Here is a 26,118-nt window from a genome sequence, read left to right on the forward strand (position 1 = left end):
CACCCCTATCACCAATTTCATGGAGCAAGGGAAGTTCATTTGGGTGCTCAAAGCTAAGAATAACTCCTATAAATTGAGGGAGTTAATAATAGAAGCACCCAACTTGGCGCTTCTTGACTTCGACAAGTATTCAAGGTGGAGTGTGATGTATCCAAGGTCAACATTAATATAATTCTCTCTCAAGAAGGCCTTCCAATGGCCTATTTAGTTAAAAGATGAATGTAAGCCATCTCAACTACTCTATGCTATTGTGTAGGCCTTGTGATATTGGAAGTGGTACCTCCAATAATATGATTTTATGCTCTATTCGATCTGACCATTAGACATTGTCCTTCCTCAATGACAATCATTGCCTTAATTGTCAACATGGAACATGAGCTGCGTTTCTCTAGCAACTCAACTTTATGATTCTGCACAAGTAAGACCTATAAAAGGAAGATGTAGATTTTGAAATTATCTGATTTTTTTTTTAAGCATGAAGGAACTCTTAAGTTCTTTCTTATTGATGATTCTCTCTTTTTTGGAATTTGACTTTGTATCCCAAATTGTTCTATGCAAAAATCATTCAAGAATTACACTAGGGAGGATTGGGAGGTTATATTGGAGAGGGCAAAACCATGGCCTTGGTAGAAGAAAAGTATTATGGGCCTCAATTATGGAAAGATGTGATCTGTTTTGTGATGAGATGCTAAATCTACCAGACAGAAAAAGATCACATATAGAACACAGGTCTTTATATCCCTTTGCCTATCCTTGTAGCATCATGGATTGAAGTGAGCATGGACTTTATTCTTGGCTTGCCTAGAACACCATACAGATTTGACTCCATATTCATAGTGGTGGATACATTTAGCAAGATGGCTCACTTTATCTCATACCAAAAAATGATGAATGCTTTACATATGGCAGTTTTGTACTTTAGTGGTTCGTTTGCATAGTGTTCCCAAGACAATCATTTCAAATGGTGATATCAAATTTAAGAGTCATTTCTAGAGAATATTGTGGTGAAAATTGAGAAGCCTTGGGAATTTACTCAAATACCTTGTGCCAAGCTGACAATTTGGGACTTGGCTCTTCCTTGAGCCGAGTTTGCTTATAATAGCTCATATAACCATTCTATTGGCCAAAATCTATTCGAGATTGTGCATCGAAGGACACAAAATAGTATCTTGATTTGGTACCCCCACCAAACCCTTAGCCGATCAGTTGTAAGCAAGAGAATTGGTCGATTATATCAAAAACATCCATGATCGAGTTTGGAAGCAACTATAGGAGTCTAGCACCAAATACATTGAAGCAGCTGATGCACGCTACAAGCATAAAGTTTTCAGAAAGGGAGACCTTGTGATAAACTTCCTTTAAGAAGGAAAGATTGACTTTTGTAAAGTTTATAGAAGGTCAATGACAACACTATCACATAAAACTTCTTGAGAGGCATAATCCTATTTTTAATATTGTAGATTTTTTTAACTTCCAGAGAGATGATGCTGAGTCGGCTCCAATTCAATTGTTAGCAACTACACCTAAAGATTCAATTAGGCAGATACTAATAGAATGATCTATCATCACTCGGACCACATCCTTTGTTCAATACTTGGTTTTATGGAAGAACAAGCTAGCCATTAAATATTCTTGGACATCACAAGTCGTGTTTGAGGACAGGGCTTTCAAGTCAAGAGCGAATTATCTCAAAACAGAGATAGTGACGCACATGTCATTTATGTGTATTTAAATCAATGTATGTCAAAGGCTGATTAAAGAAACAAAAAAGTTCGATACTAGGTTCGAGGCTAAGCTCATTCTAGAAGGCTCCTAAAGAATAGAAAATAGCTCTAGAGATCTAATAAAATTTAAGACTGGTATCAATAAAAACTAGATAAATTTGGGAGTACCAAATGAGCCCCGGATTTTATTCAATCAATTTTTTTTGGTACCAAATCAAATCCTAAAATATTATACAGAATATTTTTCCCTATTTGTAATTTTTTTTTAACCTTTTGAGCAATAAACGAATATGAAGATATACTTGAAACATCCTAAAACTATAAATAGATTATTGTGTTGATTTTCCTTAAGGAGAGAGATTATCGTCTGCACTTCATCTCCCGTTAGAAGATGATGACAAAATTTTAACATTCAAAATGATGGAAAATGATCATAGTACAAAAAAAAGAAAAAAGAAAAAACGTAAGACTCTAACCACAGAAACCACTACCCATTTCCAACTATCGACATATCTTCCCACACCCAAACAATTGACACATAATATCCGACACTAGCAATAAAAACAGCAACGTGAATCCTTCGAGCATGCAACCAAAATAACAGATATAAAAAAATAGAACAAAAATCAGATTTGCCACGCTTTGCCGTCGGCCGCCATGCAACGCCTCCACCATCCGTAGCGCCATCGGCCTCTCGTCTCCCCTCCGCCGCAGCTGCCTCCTGTTCACCGTTGATCTCACCGTTGGTCTTCTGGACGGCCATATGCGGCTATGTTGTCTTTTAAGCCTTTTCTTTGCAGTGGGCTGACCTAAGACGAAATTACAGGAAGGTCCTTTTTCTTTCCATTTTGAGGCATTAAGCGGCCGCCTCAGTCACCAAAGAGTTGGGCCGGCCCTGTTCGCTGTCCGCCGCCGACAGCTGGTTTCGGTTTTCTTCTTGGCAGCAGAGAAAGCGTGGAATAAGAAACGGTGGTACTGAAGAAGATCTCCCAGCTGTGCAGATCCGAGAGAGGAGAGAGAGAGAGAGAGAGAGAGAGAGAGAGAGAGAGAGAGAGAGAGCAATGGATGGGGAAGAGGTGCAGGTGATCCACTCGTGGTCGGCTCCGCGATCCCTCAGCACCAGCCTCATGTACTCCTTCGCTCAGGTCCGGCATCTCGCTGTGATGTTATTTAAAATTAGACTACATGTAATCTGAGATGCTAATTTTAGATGTATGTAATCTGAGATGCTAATTTTAGACGACCTTTTCTTTTAAATACAAGTTGCATCTACTATGAATTTGCTTTCTTCAGATTCTAATTTCTGTCGCCTCTGTTTTAGAGGGATGACATGGAGGTGCTCGATGAACCTCTCTATGCGAATTTTTTAAGGGTCACTGGTGTCGAAAGGCCATATCGTGATGAAGTGCTGTCCAAAATGGTAAGGTAGTTGGCACATTGTGTTAATTTGTGAGGCATTCTTGCTACTATGGACTTTGCTTTCTGTTATGACTGCTAAAATGGAGCTGATCTGTACATGTTGCATTTGACTTGTTTACCAATTTGCATGTGTCATTTGGTTCAAGCTGTTTCTCTGGGAGCATGATATTGCCGGGAAATGAAATTCATTATTACCTCTAGGAAATTTACACCAACTACTTCACTTTAGGTTCAAATTTTTTCTTGTTTTCAGATACTATGGTTTCATGTTTGTCTCCTTTTCTTCATCTTTTGGTCTTTTACTCTCTTCCTGCACTACTGTTATAAGACTTATATTGTTAGTGACCTTCGTGGTGTCTTCCTTCTTTTGTATGTGACATTATATGTCAAAATGCCAGTTCCATCTGCTGATCTCTCTCTCTCTCTCATGTCGAGTAGGAATCTGATGGTAATAATGTCATCAAGGAGGTGATTTTTGGTCCTGGGAAGAAGAAATATCGATACTGCAAGGTATTATTTTTTGATTTTCAGTAAAGGATAATGTGGCCAGAAATTAGTTTGGCCCAACATTTCTTCAATAAAGTATAAAAGCTATATACATCATCAAAACATTTGTTCTGCCTTGTATTAGACTATGTTTGTTATAAGTCAGAAAAATAGGTAGAAACAAAAAGGGAAACAAAAATAACTTCATTGTTACTACTGTCTTTATATTTTTTCTCAAAAAAAGAGTTGTTTGTACATGACAGCATAACTAAGATAATGTGTTTCAAAATTCAATTATTATGCAAGTGTTACTTCTTTTTGACCAAAGTAACAAAAGAAGAAGAGTAAAATATCTTGACTGTATTTCTTTTTCTAATATGTGGCAGAATCTTTTCAAGCAGGGTTACTTAAAAAATTGTACATACAATATTTAAACAGCTAACTTCGCTTCTTGATATATTTACATATTAATATGTTGCCTTATTTCTTCTCAACATTGTAAGTATAAGATTTTGCATCATTCAATCTTGTAAATATTTTGATTTCCGTATCCTAACATGGCAAAATTTTGCAGGTTTTAGGTGTAGATTTTGATGAATGCACTTCATCTAAGGGCCCTTAGATGATCATATCAACTAAGACTCCTTTCTGCAATTTGGAGAAATTACTTAATTCTTCTGCTTGAACAATTCAAGAGAAATAAAAGATGGATGAGGAGAACCGATAGAGCCGCCACCATTTTTTGCAGAAAATTTAGGAGACAACTGGAACAGACTTATGGAAAGAACCGAAACTTAATTTGTTGTTTTTAATTGTTTCTTGTGGTAGAATTAACCATCATAATGACTAGAACCTTACGAAAAGGAAGATCATATGTTGGCTCATGAGAATAACAGGGAAATGACATAGTTTGAAGAAGTGTATTTAAAGAAAGGGTTATACCAATAACAACACCATTGATCTATCACAGCATTTCTTGGGACCATTAAGGGGAGCATGCCGAAACTAAAATTATTATAATGCTTTTGGAAGAGTTCTAGGCTTTAAGGAAGGGAGCACAGATCTGATACTAGGAAAGGTTTTCTTTGTAATGATCACAAGAAGAAGAGTAAGAAAAGAACAATAACTAAAAATAATGGTGTTTCTTCTTTATTCCCTTTTTATGGTATCTTAAACTTTCATAGAACTGCATTTCATTCCTAAATTCACCTCATGAACATGAAATAAATAATTAGCTAAAACTTCTTGAAAATGACTGAAGCAATTTCAGTAATTGTTGTTTGGCCCCCTTTTCACAACACTGCCTAACAAGTTGTTAAGAAAAGAGCTCCAATAGTTCCCTATGCACAACTGTGGGCTTCAAACTTTATAGATCAAATGTTGCAGTGACTGGGTTAACTAGGTCTTAGACCTTTACTAGGATTTTGGTCCTAATGTAATTAGCAGTTCTATGACAGAAATTGGAAGAGAATTTCATGAGAGTACAGGAAGCCATTCACCCCTGGAGAAAATATTCCTCAACAGGAAATGGATGCAAACAAGGAGAGCACCAAGCCCCACAAAAAACTAGATTTTTCTAAATCTTAAGGACACTTTATTTAGCTAGATTTTACATCAAACCTACCCAAGATCTTGACTGTACAAGAGAAATGTTTTGGCACATTAAAATAAAAGTCAGAGATCCATATGAAAAGTTACAGTATAAAAACGGATTAAGGGTCCAAAAAAAATAAAATCCTCAATCATGCATAATGACTTGCAGACTCAGAGTATCAGGTCTCAAAGAACTAGAATTTCATTGTAAAGCATGAATGGTGCAGAGATTTAAAATAGATCTTGCAATCCTTTAGGGGTGATGAGCAAGGTGCAATCACGATTGCTGCACCTCCAGGCTCCTATGATTCTATTGATATTCTCTCTTCCTTACTCTCCATTCCCAACAAGGGACTATTAGACCATCTAGCTAGTGAATCCTTACTGGCTGGCTCCCATGCTTTTACAGTTTTACATATAGCAATAAGGGTTAGGGTTTCCTAATACTGACGAGGTTAGATTGGTCATTGATCTCTCTTTCTAATGGTCTGACTAGCTCCATGACTGCTTCTGTACATCACATAATCCAGATTATTAGACATAAGCAAGAGTCATGTGGCACATCTACAACATTCTAAAATTCTGTGTAGAATTTTGCAGATAAGTTTCTCACATGTAAATTTTATAAAAACTAAGTGAGTTCACACCAGTAAGAAATATTATCCCTGCCTAACATGAACTTTTATTGACAAGGCACACTTCTATAAGTCATAACGAAACACTTCAGACCTCTTTTTTTATCAGGCAAGAACTCTCCCTTTGTGCATATAAAAATCTGTTTCATTTTTATTGAGGTGAAAGTCCTGCTTAACATGGCATTATCTTAAACAGTTCTTATGCTTTGAGCAGTACAGGCATGTTGTTCACTGTTAGTATAGGGCATTTACATCTAAAATAGTTCCCTAAGCATCATTTGGAAGGTTAACTTCGGTAAGAACACCAGCCCACTATCATCAAGGCTGGGCTGAGCGTATCATATATCTGTCTGGAACTATTTTCAGTATCCTTTATCTATATGTGGATGCATGCATGAATATTTCTTCTATAGAGAGAATTTTGTCCGATTTGCTTGGAGTTTGTCAACTGGGTAGGCTTACAAGTTGATGGGCTTTATTTTTGCATTGGACTTTTATTAATGTGCTCAAGTGAAGAAGAAACATTGTAGCTACTTGCATATATGTTTTGCGCCACGTTAATGAAATACATGTTCATCTTTTTCTGTTGATAAGGTAAACTCGTTGCTACCAGGATTTATTATTTCCTCTGAACTTGTTTTTGTAGTCAGATAAATTTCTTGAACAGAACTTTTTATAATCTACACAAACCTGACTGTTTTTTGTATATGCCAGTCTGCATTTTCAGAGGTTGACCCTGATTGTTTATCTAAATTTGCTCCCTGATATTCTTAACTGTTTTTCTAGAATTGCTTGTTAATGCTGGACTACTTGACCACTGAGATAGTCTTTGCATTTTTCTTTTTCCCTTTTTTGTCTATAGCATATGGCAAAACAACATCTTCCTAACTTAACAAATGATTTGATGAAGAAAGGAAAGCACTTCCTATTGATACGGCACCCCCTCAATGTCCTGGTACGTACAACTTTTTGGTTCTAGAAAATAAATTGTGAAGACGTTAGATTAGTTCCCAACTTGTCTTTATTGTGTGATTATTGTCTTAACTCTTAAGCGATGCAACCTTGTACATGTATCTCTTTTTAAGCCCATATTAGAACACAAGGTGATTCTTAACTTGAGTTCTACGTGTCATGTGGCTGTGAAGTAATTATGATGATGTTAGGCTGTGTTGTTCCTAGCTTGCCTTTTTTGTGTATAATATTATCTAATGTGAGGCAGTGTTGTGCTTAGATATTGTCCCCATAACAAAGACAGCCTGATTCATAACCAGAGAAGGCTTATATGTCTTGAGGGTGTGAAGTTGTTACAATATCTTATTGCAGTTTCTCATTTATTTAATTAATAATTCCTCCCCAGAAATTCTTTTGATAGTGTAAAGGGAAAATTTTGGTTCCAGTTCATACTTCATAGAAAATTACTATTGAAGATTATATATAAAATACAAAATGACAAGTTCTTCTTATGAATTTTCATAACAGAGATAGAGTTGATTGCATAATCTTTTTGTTGACTAGAGTTTAGTAACTGCTTTATTATTTGTGTCTGCAGCCCCTTTTTAGGGCAGTGCTTGAATGATCTTCTTCTTTATTCATCATTAGTTGATTAAAGTGTGATTAGAATTTTTCACTTGTATGCTTCTCCTAGTGTATTTCAAACACAGCTTGAATCCTTCAAGTTTTCAAAAATTTTGAAAGCCAATAGTCAATAAAGTATGCTGTTATATTTTTAGGAGACTGGCAGAATATTTGTGTATCTACCCAAAGGCCACATTTGGTTCGCAGAAATGGAATTGGCTATAGTTTACCCCCAGGATATCATTCCAGGGAATTGTCCAGAATGAGTGATTCCCATCCCATGTTTGGATGAATCCAGGATTACTGAGCAGGAATGAATTTGTCTTCCCGTTTAAGTATTTTGTTCAGACAGAAATGGATTCAGACTATTTTCTTCAAAAATATTTGTCATATGTTGAAGTTGTTTAGTTGAACCAATTAACACTAGGATGGCCAAATAATAAAGGAGCATCCTGGGTGACACTAGTGGGCCCAAGCAGGCCCCTAAGAAAACCAGTAAATATCACAAGGTGGACCCACAATATCTTGAAGGAAAAAAGGAAGTAGGACCCAATATTGACATGTAGATCTTAGATTCCTGTTATTCTGTATTTTTGCTAGCATGTCCAATGAATAATGCCTCAACATCCTTAAATTGTTCTAGATGTATTACAACAGTCATAATGGTCTTTCTCCTTCCCGCTCGTTTTTTTTTGTCAGTAGAAAAAGAGGGGCTCACCAATAAAACTTAAAGTTCTACTTGAATTCCTCAACAAAATAATAGTTCAATTACAACACTCTATGGTCCATAACAGTTTTAAGTTTCAGCCATTTACCTATGAACTGGACTTATTTGCCTCCAACAGGGTAGCCTTTTTGATGGACATAATCACACTATTCTTTAACAAGTGATTAAGTAAAAGAAAAAGAAGTTAAGACATCTGCACACTAGGAAACAAAAGGATACAAATCTGACCTCATCTCATCTTTCCTTGGACTGGATAAAGGCCCACCACATGATGCACCCACACAGCTTGCCATTCCATGTTCAAAATCCTTGCACTAATTAAAAGGCATTGAAAGGGAGATGGTCCTGATCGTAACCAGCTTCCAAATGTGTAGAAAATAAAAGAGGCTAGGAGATATAGATCTCATATAGATTCCCATCATTTTAAAGAGAGACTATTGAATTCATACAACAACAACATTTAATACTTGAATAAAAATCTTGGCCACCATTAATAACCTTTTTCATAACCTTTAAGCATGGTATGTCGTACAGCCCCGTACCGTACCATACCAAGTGGAAAACGATACGAAACTCAACTTTGAGTTAGTACAAGCCCCATACCATCCCATACCAAGCCGTACCATCCCATATCGTGGCATAAGGACATGTACTGAGACATACTAAGATGTACCGAGGTGCGTACCAACTCGTACCAAAGCGTATCGATCTGTATTGATGCATATTGAGATAAAAATTGAGAAAAATGGCTAGAGAGATATTTTGGTCCCGATACCATACCTAGTACCGAGATTGTAGACCTTGCTCCTAAGTAAAAAAAGTCACCACCATCTGAGCTTTATGTTGCTTAACTGAACTGTCAATAAATTAAAACACTTTCTATGAATAGTGATTGGAGAAGGCAAGCTCTCACTTATTAGTATGTCTTAGAGCAAAATGCACGTTAATGATAGACTTCATTTAGAAACCTTAAAATCCTCCCGTAATGTTTTAACTCTTGATAGGAACAATGGCTGCATAACAAAATAAAAGCTAAGGATTAGACTGATGCCTCTCTAGGAGATGCTGATTGTAAACGGGCAGCGACAATTAGAGAGATATAGAGATATGCAACCATAAGCCTAGGAGCAAGATAATAACTAGACCTTTGGGTGTCATGTTTACCTATATATCGGGATAATGTAACCTATGTAAATTTATGTAAAAAGAATACAGTTAAAAGTAAGGAGAGGATGACAAAAATTAGAAGCAGGTGTTCAAGAAGAAGGTAATAGTTAAAAGAAAGATATAGATGATGAAAACTAGGGCATACAATGAATGCATCTGCATACGAAGTTACAAATCTATATTTAATTATTAAAATTGCTTTCAATAAGGAATCATATGGTCTTTCGGGATCAATAAATAAATAACATTAAATCATCCTTAAAATTATAATCTAAAGATCCATAAATCTTAAAATAACTTTAGGAACTAAAAGATGAAAAATTAATTGGTAGAAAACTAAGAGTGTGTGTGTGTATATGTGTGTGTGTGTGAGAGAGAGAGAGAGAGAGAGAGAGCTTGTTGGATGGTCAACAATGGGATAGTGCTGAGCTTCATCACTGGTGTGGATGTGTTTCTGAGCCCCTGATATCAAGGAGTGAGAAAGAGGGAGATGAAGGGAGATGGCTTGAAGCCTCAAAAGGGACATCAAAAGGTGAGGGTCATATGGGGTTTGTGGTTTTCTTTTTTGATTCTTGACTCTTAATTCCTATCCTAAAAATAATTGGCAGCCCCACCCATTTGGTATGTTTTAATCTTCTTGGGGGAATTTGAAAGCCATGGGTAGTGTTGTTTATTTTTTTTAATTTGTAGAAGTAAGTAATTTTCAACTTTTCTGAAAAATTATATGGGTACCTAGATGTTATATATTATCATAGTTCCTGCAAAGGTAATTAAAGTCCTTGTTACAATTACCAAAGTATAATATCTGATGAATTGTTCAAGGCCATATTATCATGCCTTTATGTGAATGAACACCTTAATGTTATAAATTTTTAGCAGGACTCTGATAAATATTTCAATGTTATATTGGTTTACATTGTATCTAAACACTACCCTTAGTGACTTTAATAAGTAAATGATAAGGTTGTGAAGACTGTGCTATAATGCTTTTGTCTATCCTTATGATTGGAAATTGGTGATTTTATTTGCGGAATAAATAGCTTCAGTATCATGTTTTCCAGCATTTTCTAGGTTATCTTATGAACAACCATGTTCATAATAGGTAAAATCACCATCACTTCCTTGGCAGTAATTAAAGCCTAACAGTACTATATATTTATTTTCTTTGACTTCTGGAAAGGGCCAGCGCAGAATATAATAACTTGAGGAAATCCAGTCCTTAAAATTTCTACCTAAGGTTTCTGTCAACATCCAATATGATAGTATCATTATCATGAAGTTTGTAGTACCTACAGTTTTTCTATCTTCAATACTAGCTCCTCTATATTATTGGCCTTACATTTTTTTAAGGACTTGCATCCTTAATTTCCGTTCTTTGCATTACTAGCTCCAGCTATATTTTTATGCATGATGTACTTTATTAATGTATTTTTATGGATATGGAACCTCAAATTTGTTTTAAGTCATGTTGTCAAGCTGGAAGTAAAAGACAGCAAGTAAATAGCTAAACAGGGGCTAAAATTTAGCAAGAGTGAAATAGGAAAACAGAATAATGGATTTAGGATTTGTAAACCACTGACTACTGAAACAGGAATAAGACAGCTGCTTACTTTAGGTCTGAAGACTATTTATACTAGGGTTACAGCAGCTTTCTAGTCCTATTCCTTGATGACAAATAATCGCCATCTAATCTTAGCCATCTAAACTCATTAAGAGTCATATGCCAGTCACATGACTAAACTAGAGACATAATTATTGACCATAAACTAAAATAAAATAATAAAAGAACGTATTAAAAGCAGCTGATGAGGCAAACTCCTTGGATGCTCCTGCATTAAATTAAGACATAATAACTCTAATACACACACATACATACAGCCTTAATCCCAAACTAGTTGGGATCGTCTACATGAATCTTTTTCCTCCATTTGGCTTGGTTTAGGGCCATGCTTTCTAAAAGATGTTGAGATATTATGTTGTTCCGTACTATTTCATTTCGTGTGATTTTCAGTCTATCTTTACCCCACATTCCTTCTGTATGTATCAAAACACTCATTCCCGTTGATGCATCCTTCGGCTTACGTTATATATGTCCAAACCATCTAAGTTGTCATTCTCCCAGTTTCTCCTTAATTGGTGCTATCATTACCTTTTTACGAATGATTTCATGTCTTATTTTATCTTTTCTTGTATTATCACACATACATCTCAACGTTCTCATTTCGCCAAACTCATCTTGTGCACATGCTACTTTTTAACTATTGATATTTTGTATGCTCGATGCTAAATACCGAAAATGATTATTCTTAGAAACTTCATGATTCTCAATTTTCATACCACGTTCATCTCTCTTTCTAATTTTACTTCAATTACATTCCATGTATTCCATTTTGGTCCTACTTAAAATTCTTAGATTCTAATGCACTCCTTCATAATTCCGATTTACAATTAACCTAGGCCTTGGTTTCCTCTGCTAAGACTATATCATCCGTAAATAGTATGCATCAAGAAATATCATCCTGAATATGCCCAGTAAGCTCATCCATAACATAAAAACAAATTGGTTCTCTGATATTGTTTTGTCATACTTAATTTATGCTCAATTACCCTCTCTCAAAGTTTTATAGTATGGGTGATGAGTTTAATACCATGATATTTAGAATAATTTTAAATATCATATTTATTCTTATAAATCGATACTATAATGATCTTCCTCCATTCATTGAGCATTTTCTTGGTCCTGAAAATTTTATTGAAATAAGTTAGTCAACTAACTTACTTCCACATCATCTAAGCAATTCTAAACCTTAGTGGGGATCCATCAGGTCCTACTGTTTTTTCTATTTTGCATATTTTCATAGCCTCCATTACCTTAGATACTGTAATTCTGCAGGTATACTTAACATTTCTATTTTCAATAGGACTAATAAAGCATCCTGAGTCATCTACATGACTTCCATTGGATATCTTATCAACATAACTTCTCCGTCTCTCTTTGATCACGTTCTAGATCTTCAATTTTTTATTTTTTTTGTAAAAGGAAAATTTTTATCTTTGATGCATTTAACTTGAGTCAAGTCTTTAATTTTTCTTTCTCTTAGTCTTGCAATCGTATAGATATTTTCTCCCCATCCTTAGCATTTAACTTGTGATATAACTTTTTGTATACCTTAAATCTAGCCTCTTGTACCACCTTTTTGGCTTTCTTCTTAGTCATCTTATAGCTTTTATACTCTTCTCTATTTTCACATTTAGATAGTCTTCTATAGCATTCTCTTTTGGCATTAACGGCCAACTGAAATTTTTATTCCACCACAAAGTTTTCTTATTGGATGACCATTTTCCTTTTGACTCTCCTTATACTTTTGTAGCCACCTTCTTAATACTGTTAGCCTTTCTTCCCACATGTTATTTATTTTCCCATCTAGATCCCATTTTCCTTTTTTCAACATTTTATCCTTGAAAAGTATTTGTTTCTCTCCTCTTGAATTCCGCCACCTAGTCCTCGGGTTCATATTTTCTTGTGTCCTTTTCTTCCATCTCCCAATACACCACCAATCTATGTTCAGTAGTTAAACTCTCATTCTATATAACTTTACTATCTTTAGACAAAACTAGATCGGTCTTTCTAGTAAGGAGAAATCTATTTGGCTAGTATTATTCCTACTTTTACAAATTATTTAGTGAGCCCTTTTAAAGCAAGTGTTAGCTAATGATAGGTCACATGTTTAAAATGGCATCTCCTTCCTCGTTTGTATCTCTGAAATCATAGGTTCCATGTATCATTTGGCTACTATTATTCCTACTTTTAAAAATTATTAAGTAAGCCCTTTTAAAGTAAGTGTTAGCTAATAATAGGTCACATGCCATTTCAAACTTTAAATTGGCATCGCCTTCCTCATCTTTATCTCCGAAATCACAGGTTCCATGTATCTTTTCAAAATCTACATTATATTTGTCTAATGCTCCTTCAAATCTCCTTTGGTAAATATCTTTTCTTCACTAGAAATCTCTTTAATTAGTCCATTCATGTCCTCCCAAAAGTGTTGTTTTGTGGCATCATCTGATCCTACTTGAGGAGCATAAATACTAATGATATTAATAGACTACTCTCTTAGCTCTAATTTTATCAAGATTATTATATCTCCTACTTTCTTAATATCTAGAATGTCATCTTTTAAACTTTTATCTATAATAATTTCTACTTCATTTAATTTTTACCTTTTCTTGTACACCAAAGTTTATAACCTGTCTTACCAAGTTTCTTTACTTTTTGTCATATCCACTTAGTCTCTTGCAGACAAGTTATGTTAAACTCTTCTCCTAGCCATTGTATTTACTAGTTCCACTAATTTTCTTGCCAACAACTCTGCATTCCAAGTTGCTAAATGTATCTTACGTTTTTGAACTAATTTCTTTACCCATATCCGTCCAGTAAAGTTTGGGAACCCTTGCTTATTTCTACTATATCCAGGCGCCGAAATAGTGTACCCAAGGTCCGCTGTACCGGTGGCGGACCGGATCGGTCCGTACCGGTCCGAACCGGGCCCGTACCGGTTCTCTAATAATAAACTACCGGTATCGGATTCCACGCTGATCCGGTACCGGATTCCACGCTGATCCGGTACCGGATTCCACGCTGATCCGGTACCGGATTCCACGCTGATCCGGTACCGGATTCCACGCTGATCCGGTACCGTATTCCACGCTGATCCAGTACCGGTCCCAGGCCGAACCGGTACGTACCGGCCCATACCGGCCGGTACGGACTGGTACGGCAGACCAGGGGTATACCATTTATGGGGAATCCCCTACTTAACCCTTGCCATTCACTATACTCGGGGTCCAATGTTGTGCATTGCTAGTAGGAAATGCCTCAATAGTTTTCTCAGAATTCGTATGTATATGATGTGACTATCGTTTTACATTGGCTGTTGAACTACCACAACCCTCCTTTATCTGGGCTTGAGCTTGGCTATATACAAAACATAGGCAGAGTTGCACAGATCCATATACACATACATATTATATTTTATATATATCTTTATATTTTGAATTGCCGTATCAATACTGTATTTACTTGGATGATGATTGTTGCATTTAAATCAAATATGTCATTACTGTGTTTGTTGCTCCTTTAATTCCTTGATTACTCATCTGTTTTTCTGGTGCTTATATATCTTGTCAGTCATCCTTCAACAAAGTTGCACCACCATCTTTTCTAGAGCTAGGTTTGGGAAACCTTGCCTCCATTTATAGTGAATTATGTTTGCTTGGGAACCCTCCAGCTATAGTAGATGCTGATGATCTACAAAAGGATCCTCAGGTTAGCTTGCTTTCTACACCATTTATACCATTTATTTACTTTTAAGCATGCACTATTGATCCTTTTCTAAAATATATCGAACACAGTTTATGTAGTACTTAATTATTAAACTTTTATTTATCTTTTCCATAGCTCTCATATGTTCATGTCTCATATGTTGTGATGGACAACCTACGTTTCAACATAGTAGAGCTTGTATAATGAGTTAGCAGTTTATTTACACAATAGTCAAGCTGTTCTCTATTGCTACTGGTTATGTTCTTGTACATGCATAGGTAGGTTCCAACATATCTAAACTAGTGGATTTGCCTCATGATTTCTAAAAGGAGACATGATATAGGAAAGGGCCAGGTTCAATTTTGGAAATTTTCCTTTCAATTGATGGCTGCAATTAATTGGACATACTGGAAACATTAGATTTCTGCGACTACTAGTAGGAAATGGGAACATGGACATGTTGGATATTAGATAAAGAGTTCAGGAATGGAGGTTGGAGTCAGTGTGATGATTGAACACTGAAGACCATAAAGGCCCAGGTATATGTAATGGTACAACCTAGACTGATGTAGACAGTCTATTGAAGAGGATCTTTTGGGTTTAGGATAGGACAAAACCTATATGTTACTGGAATTTCAGGTTAAGACTTGAATTTTCAATACAAGAAAATTTAAAAAGTAAATTTCTCAAAGAAAATAAGCAGTGGATCTCTATCAGCTAACCTAGGGTATAGGATTCTAGGGCCTAATTGAGTTTCTAATGGTTTATGCAATGGATTAACCGAAATCAAGTGTTTGTGCTGGAATTTACAGGAACCAAAATGAAAAATCAACAGGCAATGACAACAGAAAGAGATGAGAAAAAACCAGGAAGATCTAAGGTATAAACTATAAACAATAGTCATGAAAGGAACAAGGGGAAAGATAAAGATGGTGCGTAGACTTAAGTTTGAAGGAACATAAGGCAAAATCAGATGTAGAACAATAGAAAAATATGAACTCCAAAAAGAGAGAATTTGTAGACAATAGTAATGAAAAGAGTAAAGGTAATACCAAACTCAGTCTGGAACCCAGAAATCGCACCTAGAGTTCGAAGGCCTTAGACATCCTTTGTAGAATTACACCATAAGAAGAAATCAAAGACTGCATAGCTTTCATTAATCAACCATCCCATTCTGTTACAAAAAACTCCAAGACTTAGATTTTTAGGAAAAAGAAACTGTTAACAATTTTTTGCAGGCCCAAAACTACCAACCTTGAGGCATGGTTGCTGTTCACAGTCACAATCTGAATAATGCTATGTGAACAATACCATGAACAGTCCTGCTACAATAATTAAACCTGTCAAACTATTAAATAAATTCAAAGATCTTTTAATATCAGCCCTTGACTTTAAATAACCTACCAAATCAAAAAATAAACAAAAATTAAAGAAAAAATAATAAGTTGTTGACTAAAATTAAATTTAAGAGCAACACAAGTCTCATGGCCTTCAGTGCATCATGACATGATATGATTCTCTATCATAGACTGATGATAATGAGGATGATGATGACAATGACAACGATGATGACAACGGCGACGATGGTGACGATGATGATGACAATGATAATGGGGCATCCTTTGGTGACTAAGATGCATGACTTTTTTGCTAGGCTTCCAGCTTTTTAGTCCAGTCCATTTGATGTCCTTTTCGGGAGATAGAGGAAATGCATCTCAGATATACCAATTAGTAGGTATGAGAGGATTAATGTCGGAAACCCAAGGATAAATGATTGATTTACCCATTCAAAGCAATTTACGCAAAGGGCTTTTTTTGACAGAATATATAATTTCCTGCTATAGAGCCGGCAAAGGAGTTGTAGATACTATTGTACGAACATTAGATGCCGGATACCTCACACAGACTTGTTGAAGTAGTTCAACATATTATTGTACGTAGAACGGATTGTGGTACTATCCGAGGTATTTTCATGAGTCCTTGAAATGGGATGATGGAAAAAAATTTTGTCCAAACACTAATTGGTTGTGTATTAGCAGACAATATATATATGGGTTTACGATGCATTGCCGCTCGAAATGATGTCTTAGTATAAAATAAAATTTATAAGATCTTAAGATTTGAGAAGTACCTCTGAATTCAAAAGTTGAAATTTTGTCAAAAATCCCAAAAATATGGGATTTGAACTAAACTAAGGCTAAGAAATCACCTTTTTATTCCTCTGAAATTTGAACTTTTTAGTGTTTTATTAAACTTAGATGCGGTTGTTCCTATTTACATGTAATAACTAAAGTAAATGGGAACAATAAAACGTAAATAAGCCCGTATAGTAGCCTAACTTCATCTTATGCCTTGCTGTGTATATAACCAACCCAACCGCTACCAACCGACCTAAGAGGGAACTTACCTAACCTAGTGAATAGATCTAGTGCATCCCACTTATCAAACTGCCCTTCCTTGTAGTGGGGGCAACCTGCGGAGAAAAAGGAAGTAGCATCGAGGCCTTTAGGAGAAGGAAATCTTGGATAAGGATATATTGCTTCTTCATTCATCTTCAATTTAAGTTTATGCTTTTGGATCTTCTAATCAATCTTAAGCTTACATATATAATTTCTTCATAAAGAACCTATCCTTATTTTTGAATTTAGTTGTTGCTTTTAAACCCCATGAGTTTAAGTTAGTATTATTTTATGGTGAACAGTGCAGTCAAATTTATTCCTCGATATTCTTTTGAAACCTTAAAATTCAAGCTACTTTTGGAACTCTTTTGAAATCTTATAACCTATGTACTATTATACATCTGAATCTTGAGATGATTTAGTTTTTGAATTAGAGGATTTCTTCTGAAATTTTGGACTCTGCAATCAGATTCAGATTTAAAGTCATTCTGAGTTTGAAATTTACAAGTAGTTGCAAAGGCATTGACTTAGCCTTCCATGAAAAATTAGTATCTGTTAGTTTAAATTTATATTTTGGTTTTTATTTGTAATTCTGAAATCCAAGTTGTCAAATTGATATTTATGGACCTATATTTATATGTTCCAAGTAGAAGTTCTACATGCATTTAAATCTCTTCTACATTCATTTTTTTTTTCCGTCCAAGCATGATCTTGAGGAATTTGTGCCTATTGTCTGGTCTTGTGCTCTCCCAATTTTGCAAAACCTACTAGTGACCAAGCCTTGCTGTGGAAAATCTGATAGATATCTCGGTCTTGCCACGAAAGAATTTGATGCAAGATTACTTTTACCAAATAACAGCTTAATAACGTTTTTGCTAGATGCTACTATCTTTTCGATGATTAGATGTCCACATAAGATACTACAATGATTATTATTCATTATTTTGTTAATATATAATGCTGAATTTAATATCTTAAAAAAAATACAAGAGCTAAATCTTTCACTACATTATGATTATTATATATTATAGTAAGGCTAGCCGAACTGGATCCAGTATCGGTACCAGTTGGTTTCCGGTTCGGCATGGTATCGGTTCGGTATCGTACCAGCACACGGCATGTTGTGGCGTGGTAGTTCTGAATCGGCACCTTTTTTTAATTTTTTAATTTTTTTATTATTTAATAAAAGGTACCTTATTTTTTTTGGTTTTTTGAATGATTTAAAGTCTAATTTGATGTTTTTTGATATTTTTATTGTCTCTGTACATCTTAAATGATGCTTCTCGATATTTTGGAGCAATTTTTCTTCGTTATTGTGGCAGTGCTCTGAAAGAATGTTACCTTGGGAAGGCAAAAATCTGGCAAAACTATGTCATTGGGTTTGCTATCCCTAGCCTTTTAGCATGAGCATTAGACTAAAACCAAACAGTAAAGAAAAAAAGCTAGCAATCTTAGCTTCATAAGCTAGAAAAAGCAATATGAAATATTCTAAAATCAATTAGTGAAATACAAAACATAAAATGATATAATCAATTAGATGTATTTAAAGTACAACATATATACCAACATATAAAATTTTGCCGAGATGTGATATCTCTCATGGATATCGGAATCATTAGCATAACTAGGAGGCACATCAGCCCATCCCTTTAACCAAGCGGCATTATAGTCTTGTGTGCTCATCCTATAAGGTACGCACTCTAGGTTATAATTGGTCTTGGATCTCTTATTAAAGCTTTAGCTCTAAGAGATATCCTTTGACTGATAATAGGATTGTGGAGGGACTCATACGAATATGCTGGCAGTGAAATTCAACTCATAAGGTGCTTCGAGTTTTGTAGGATAGTGGTTGCTGGGAGACGATGCCTCAAATGCACCATATCCATATCCATATAGGTCATAGGTTGCCGATGGTTCCGAATAATAAAATCCAGCATATAACTCAGAATCTGATATCTTCTCTATATATGAGGACATCTACAATTGTGTTCTCCTGAACGATCTTGAGGAGCCCATCTTTTGTATGCAATTGTATCCTCGTGGGCTCTACTAGCTTGTAATAACCCCAAAAAAAAAAAAATTTTTTATATAAAAGGGATAGAATAGTCCTTTAAAATTGATATAAGGGGTAAAATGGGAAGGAATCAAAAGATAATGGCATAGTTGTAGATGCGTTGAAGTGGTAAGGGTAAAATTGGAAGGAATCAAAAGTTAATGGCATAACGGTAGATATGTTGAAGTGTTAGGGGCAAAATGGGAATTTAATAATATTAAACAAAGGGTGAATAGTGTTTTGATGTGATTTAATTGGAGGGTTTGAGCTGGTGAAACCGAGAGAAAGAGGGAGGGGGTTCTCAGGCGTGAAACAGAGGAAAGAAAGAAAGAAAAAGAGAAGAAGAAGAAGAAGAAAGAAGAAGAGGAAGGGGATTCAAGGAGGAAAGGGATCCCGGTTGCACTTCCAGCTGAAGGAAAAAACGTAGATCTCCTTCCCCTCTACGCAAGGACCTCGATTTCCAAAAAGAAAAAGGTAAATATCCATCCCTATCTAGTCTTTTGATGACATTAGGCTATACAAAGGGTGGATATAGTCTAGAGGGGTCGGATAAGGGTTGTAGAGGTGGTTAAAAGAAGAAGAATCGGATTTTGACAAATTTTTCCGGCACTACGGAAAAACTGTGTCGAAGTCCCAACTTCGGCAAATTATTTAGGGGGTCAAACGGCCTCCGATGATGATGCATGTTATCTCTTGGGAATCCTCTGTGAGTGTAGAATGTTAGGTAAAAATTTCATCAAATTTGGAGTCCTGAAAGTGGATCAAAACCGGGATGAAGTAACCGGCTGTCGGTCCGGGTTACTGTTCATCCGAGTGGGAAAATAAGAAATTTTATGCCAAAATAGGGTATTAAGCCTAGATCAAGCTAAAAGGGATCTTGTACTCATGCAAGGGAGTCCCTAATACACAAATGGTGAGTTATTTAATTAAAAAGAAAAAGAAGAAAGAAAAGAAAAGATTTAGGGAACGGGGAGTTGAATCAATTAAAGTTCCCTATATTATAATTGGCACGTAGATTATGGCCCTTGATACAAGACTAAATGTATTGTAAATGCATGTCACAGTTGGGCAAGAAGCTAGGGAACAAGAGGAAGAAGTTCCCCACTGCCTGCTGTAGATTTTTGGAGGCGTATCAGGGCTGTACCGGATTGACAGGTGAGTGGGAGTCATGTACTTTGCACCATGAGCATCCTTAATTCATTTTCATGAATGTCGCCAAGTGTGAATTGATTCCACTTGAGCATATTGATTGATATTGTAGTAGATTCCTCTATAATCTTGATTCTCCATGCTTGATTATTCTGTACATGCATTTGAGGGAACATTGAGAGAAATTACGAGGGGTTTATGAGTAATGAAATTGGATCTGAATTGTGAAATGACTTCTTTTGTAAATTGATTTCATTTTCTCTATTTCAAAGACTTGTAGAGCCCTTCTCATGGTATATTGAGTTGTATTGTACTCCCGTGATTCCTCACTCCCAACCCTGATGTTAGTTATAATTGGGTCGTGGCCGAGTGAGTGGTACTCTTGATTATGCTCCTTTTTAGTAGAGTATTGGGAGGGTGCATTATGGCATTTATGCATGGCTTGACAGTATCTGCAGGACACCTATAGTCGATGGGGTTGAACATCGGCCTTTGTGCACATAGTAGCCTTCTGGGTGGGCGGAGCCCAGTCCCTTCCTAGGGGGGGACACGGCCCTAGGCGTAGGATCGGCCGGTCCTACGACTTATATTCTGCTTGCCGCCGGGCATAGTAAGACCCCGCGAGGTGCAGTATGGCTTTCCGCGGATGTAGAATTCCCGCGAGGTGCCGTTTAGTATGTAGATGTGAGATGGATTTCTGTTCTGGATACTGGCCAGCATTTATATGATCAGTGTGGTGTCTTATCCTGCATATGCATGTGACAGTAGGGAGTTGTTGCTGGTTCGCCTGGGGCGTAAAACCCACCTTCCGACAGCTGTCTAGCATTTATGTTATCGGTATGGTATCTTATCCTGCATATGCATGTGACAGTAGGGAGTTGTTGCTGGTTCGCCTGGGGCGTAAAACCCACCTCCCGACAGCTGTCTAGCATTTATGTTATCGGTATGGTGTCTTATCCTGCATATGCATGTGACAGTAGGGAGTTGTTGCTGGTTCGCCTGGGGCGTAAAACCCACCTTCCGACAGCTGTCTAGTGATGATTTACATATTGGTGTGGTGTCATATTCGATGTATGCATATGGCAGTAGGGAGTTGTTGCTGGTTCGCCTGGGGCGTAAAACCCACCTCCCGATAGCTGTCTTGTTGATGATTCAGCCTATTGACACCTGATTTATATGATTCAGTACTATGACCTGTTGAACATATTTATGAGTAGCATATATGTTGACTTGATTATTCCATATATGCTTCAGATGAGTTGATATTGATTGTGGTGATATTGATGATTTACTCCATATTCTTTATGTTGAGTTCATGTTCATCTTGTTATTGATCTTGAGATTTTACCTCGAGCCATGATTATATCTTGTCTCATGTGCATAGTACTCTCTACTCCACTCACTGAGTATTTATATACTCACTCCCCAGTTTGATATTTTTGATTGCAGGGCAGGTATTGTATAGAGAGGAGCAGGATTAGTGGTTGCCTGCTAGCTGTGCCGCTCCATAGTATAGTATAGTACAATGTAGATAGAGGTTTATACCCTTTTGGTGTATTATAAACCTTCTATTGTATATAGTGTATAGTTACAGTCATAGATCCTGTTGTGGATATGGGTTTGACCATGGATGGAATGGGAACCAGATTTTTATACATATGAGTTATATGCCTGAGATAATGTATTGATATATATTGTCCAGGTTCATTATGTGACGGATTATGTGATTGCTGCTCTGACAGGTAGTGTGTTGTATGTATTGAGATAATCCTGACAGGTCACTATAGAAAAAGTGATCATTTTGTGCATGTATCATGCCAAATTTTTCAAGATTTATTGATGATTGATAGGTAATAGGGTTCTACGCGGTGGCTGGTGGCCTTATGCCTACCCGCACCCTAGGACCGTCGCGGCAGCCCGCCGGGAACGGGGCGGGGGTCGTGACAGAGGTGGTATCAGAGCAAAGGTTAAGAAGAGTCCTGTCAGAGCAATAGGATGAGTCAGGATTAAGTATAGGATTATACTATGGAGCATAGGATTTTTCTGTATGTTATTTTATGAGTCATTTACAACTCAGTAAAATATATCATGACTCAGTGTGTAACGACCATCCTCTCTTTTTGACTTTTTTAGAGAGATATAAAGAATACCTCCAAGGAGAGGACCTGCTCGTCCTGGAAGGAGGATGGAGCCAGATATAGCATTGGATGCGGGTTCTGCACATGTCGAGCCCCAAAGAGAAAAACCTCCTCCTGCTGATAGACGGAGGGTTGATGATCAAGGAGATGTAGGAAGTAGAGATGCATTGATGGAACAGTTACTGGCGGAGAATCAGGCTCTGAGGGAGCAGATTGCTCGGGGGAAATCTCCTGCCCCGTCAGTAGTATCCATCCCACCTCCTGTACCTGTGCCAAGAAGTTTGGCCAGGCGGGCTCTAGATGATGAGGGGATTACTGTACAGGAATTTCTGAGACTCAGAACCTCGGAGTTTAAGGGGATAGTATAAAAGCGAAGTATGTGTATCCTACCTGTGTGGTAGAGATAGAAGGTAAAACACTTCTAATTGATTTGATTTCCAATACCACACCGAGCAGAATATGAAAAGCAGATACACTCACCCCTTTGAGTAATCAGGTGATTTACTCTTTTAAATTCGAGGACGAATTTTATATAAGGAGGGGAGGATGTAATAACCCCAAAAAAAAAAAAATTTTTATATAAAAGGGATAGAATAGTCCTTTAAAATTGATATAAGGGGTAAAATGGGAAGGAATCAAAAGATAATGGCATAGTTGTAGATGCGTTGAAGTGGTAAGGGTAAAATTGGAAGGAATCAAAAGTTAATGGCATAACGGTAGATATGTTGAAGTGTTAGGGGCAAAATGGGAATTTAATAATATTAAACAAAGGGTGAATAGTGTTTTGATGTGATTTAATTGGAGGGTTTGAGCTGGTGAAACCGAGAGAAAGAGGGAGGGGGTTCTCAGGCGTGAAACAGAGGAAAGAAAGAAAGAAAAAGAGAAGAAGAAGAAGAAGAAAGAAGAAGAGGAAGGGGATTCAAGGAGGAAAGGGATCCCGGTTGCACTTCCAGCTGAAGGAAAAAACGTAGATCTCCTTCCCCTCTACGCAAGGACCTCGATTTCCAAAAAGAAAAAGGTAAATATCCATCCCTATCTAGTCTTTTGATGACATTAGGCTATACAAAGGGTGGATATAGTCTAGAGGGGTCGGATAAGGGTTGTAGAGGTGGTTAAAAGAAGAAGAATCGGATTTTGACAAATTTTTCCGGCACTACGGAAAAACTGTGTCGAAGTCCCAACTTCGGCAAATTATTTAGGGGGTCAAACGGCCTCCGATGATGATGCATGTTATCTCTTGGGAATCCTCTGTGAGTGTAGAATGTTAGGTAAAAATTTCATCAAATTTGGAGTCCTGAAAGTGGATCAAAACCGGGATGAAGTAACCGGCTGTCGGTCCGGGTTACTGTTCATCCGAGTGGGAAAATAAGAAATTTTATGCCAAAATAGGGTATTAAGCCTAGATCAAGCTAAAAGGGATCTTGTACTCATGCAAGGGAGTCCCTAATACACAAATGGTGAGTTATTTAATTAAAAAGAAAAAGAAGAAAGAAAAGAAAAGATTTAGGGAACGGGGAGTTGAATCAATTAAAGTTCCCTATATTATAATTGGCACGTAGATTATGGCCCTTGATACAAGACTAAATGTATTGTAAATGCATGTCACAGTTGGGCAAGAAGCTAGGGAACAAGAGGAAGAAGTTCCCCACTGCCTGCTGTAGATTTTTGGAGGCGTATCAGGGCTGTACCGGATTGACAGGTGAGTGGGAGTCATGTACTTTGCACCATGAGCATCCTTAATTCATTTTCATGAATGTCGCCAAGTGTGAATTGATTCCACTTGAGCATATTGATTGATATTGTAGTAGATTCCTCTATAATCTTGATTCTCCATGCTTGATTATTCTGTACATGCATTTGAGGGAACATTGAGAGAAATTACGAGGGGTTTATGAGTAATGAAATTGGATCTGAATTGTGAAATGACTTCTTTTGTAAATTGATTTCATTTTCTCTATTTCAAAGACTTGTAGAGCCCTTCTCATGGTATATTGAGTTGTATTGTACTCCCGTGATTCCTCACTCCCAACCCTGATGTTAGTTATAATTGGGTCGTGGCCGAGTGAGTGGTACTCTTGATTATGCTCCTTTTTAGTAGAGTATTGGGAGGGTGCATTATGGCATTTATGCATGGCTTGACAGTATCTGCAGGACACCTATAGTCGATGGGGTTGAACATCGGCCTTTGTGCACATAGTAGCCTTCTGGGTGGGCGGAGCCCAGTCCCTTCCTAGGGGGGACACGGCCCTAGGCGTAGGATCGGCCGGTCCTACGACTTATATTCTGCTTGCCGCCGGGCATAGTAAGACCCCGCGAGGTGCAGTATGGCTTTCCGCGGATGTAGAATTCCCGCGAGGTGCCGTTTAGTATGTAGATGTGAGATGGATTTCTGTTCTGGATACTGGCCAGCATTTATATGATCAGTGTGGTGTCTTATCCTGCATATGCATGTGACAGTAGGGAGTTGTTGCTGGTTCGCCTGGGGCGTAAAACCCACCTTCCGACAGCTGTCTAGCATTTATGTTATCGGTATGGTATCTTATCCTGCATATGCATGTGACAGTAGGGAGTTGTTGCTGGTTCGCCTGGGGCGTAAAACCCACCTCCCGACAGCTGTCTAGCATTTATGTTATCGGTATGGTGTCTTATCCTGCATATGCATGTGACAGTAGGGAGTTGTTGCTGGTTCGCCTGGGGCGTAAAACCCACCTTCCGACAGCTGTCTAGTGATGATTTACATATTGGTGTGGTGTCATATTCGATGTATGCATATGGCAGTAGGGAGTTGTTGCTGGTTCGCCTGGGGCGTAAAACCCACCTCCCGATAGCTGTCTTGTTGATGATTCAGCCTATTGACACCTGATTTATATGATTCAGTACTATGACCTGTTGAACATATTTATGAGTAGCATATATGTTGACTTGATTATTCCATATATGCTTCAGATGAGTTGATATTGATTGTGGTGATATTGATGATTTACTCCATATTCTTTATGTTGAGTTCATGTTCATCTTGTTATTGATCTTGAGATTTTACCTCGAGCCATGATTATATCTTGTCTCATGTGCATAGTACTCTCTACTCCACTCACTGAGTATTTATATACTCACTCTCCAGTTTGATATTTTTGATTGCAGGGCAGGTATTGTATAGAGAGGAGCAGGATTAGTGGTTGCCTGCTAGCTGTGCCGCTCCATAGTATAGTATAGTACAATGTAGATAGAGGTTTATACCCTTTTGGTGTATTATAAACCTTCTATTGTATATAGTGTATAGTTACAGTCATAGATCCTGTTGTGGATATGGGTTTGACCATGGATGGAATGGGAACCAGATTTTTATACATATGAGTTATATGCCTGAGATAATGTATTGATATATATTGTCCAGGTTCATTATGTGACGGATTATGTGATTGCTGCTCTGACAGGTAGTGTGTTGTATGTATTGAGATAATCCTGACAGGTCACTATAGAAAAAGTGATCATTTTGTGCATGTATCATGCCAAATTTTTCAAGATTTATTGATGATTGATAGGTAATAGGGTTCTACGCGGTGGCTGGTGGCCTTATGCCTACCCGCACCCTAGGACCGTCGCGGCAGCCCGCCGGGAACGGGGCGGGGGTCGTGACATAGCTCGTGCACCGTGGTCCCTATCCTATGTAGCATATGTAAACTAGAACTCACCGGTAAACTGAAGAGTGAAGACTATCCTACGGTGGTGC

General features: G+C 37.2%; 1 protein-coding gene across 7 annotated transcripts in view; it reads left to right on the forward strand.

Moving 5' to 3' along the window:
• Nucleotides 1-2,203: 2,203 nt before the first annotated feature.
• The window catches only part of LOC103713632 (branched-chain-amino-acid aminotransferase-like protein 2), a 61,260-nt gene continuing 37,345 nt past the window's right edge, over nt 2,204-26,118 (forward strand). For 4 of the 7 annotated variants that reach the window (XM_088708899.2, XM_088708895.2, XM_088708896.2 and 1 more), the window contains exons 1-5: nt 2,263-2,869; nt 3,046-3,144; nt 3,582-3,653; nt 6,720-6,812; nt 14,515-14,652. In XM_088708899.2, coding sequence (XP_088565025.2) covers nt 2,786-2,869; nt 3,046-3,144; nt 3,582-3,653; nt 6,720-6,812; nt 14,515-14,652 — 486 coding nt within the window. In that variant the 5' untranslated portion in view covers nt 2,263-2,785. Of the gene's footprint in view, nt 2,870-3,045; nt 3,145-3,321; nt 3,373-3,581; nt 3,654-6,719; nt 6,813-14,514; nt 14,653-26,118 lie in introns of those variants that run through there. The other 3 variants (XM_008800633.6, XM_088708900.2, XM_088708898.2) reach the window with 3 other exon arrangements.

The sequence above is a fragment of the Phoenix dactylifera genome, chromosome 12, assembly GCF_051530095.1.
Source record: "Phoenix dactylifera cultivar Ajwa chromosome 12, Ajwa_hap1_PhDact_Kaust_v1.1, whole genome shotgun sequence".
Taxonomy (NCBI): domain Eukaryota; kingdom Viridiplantae; phylum Streptophyta; class Magnoliopsida; order Arecales; family Arecaceae; genus Phoenix; species Phoenix dactylifera.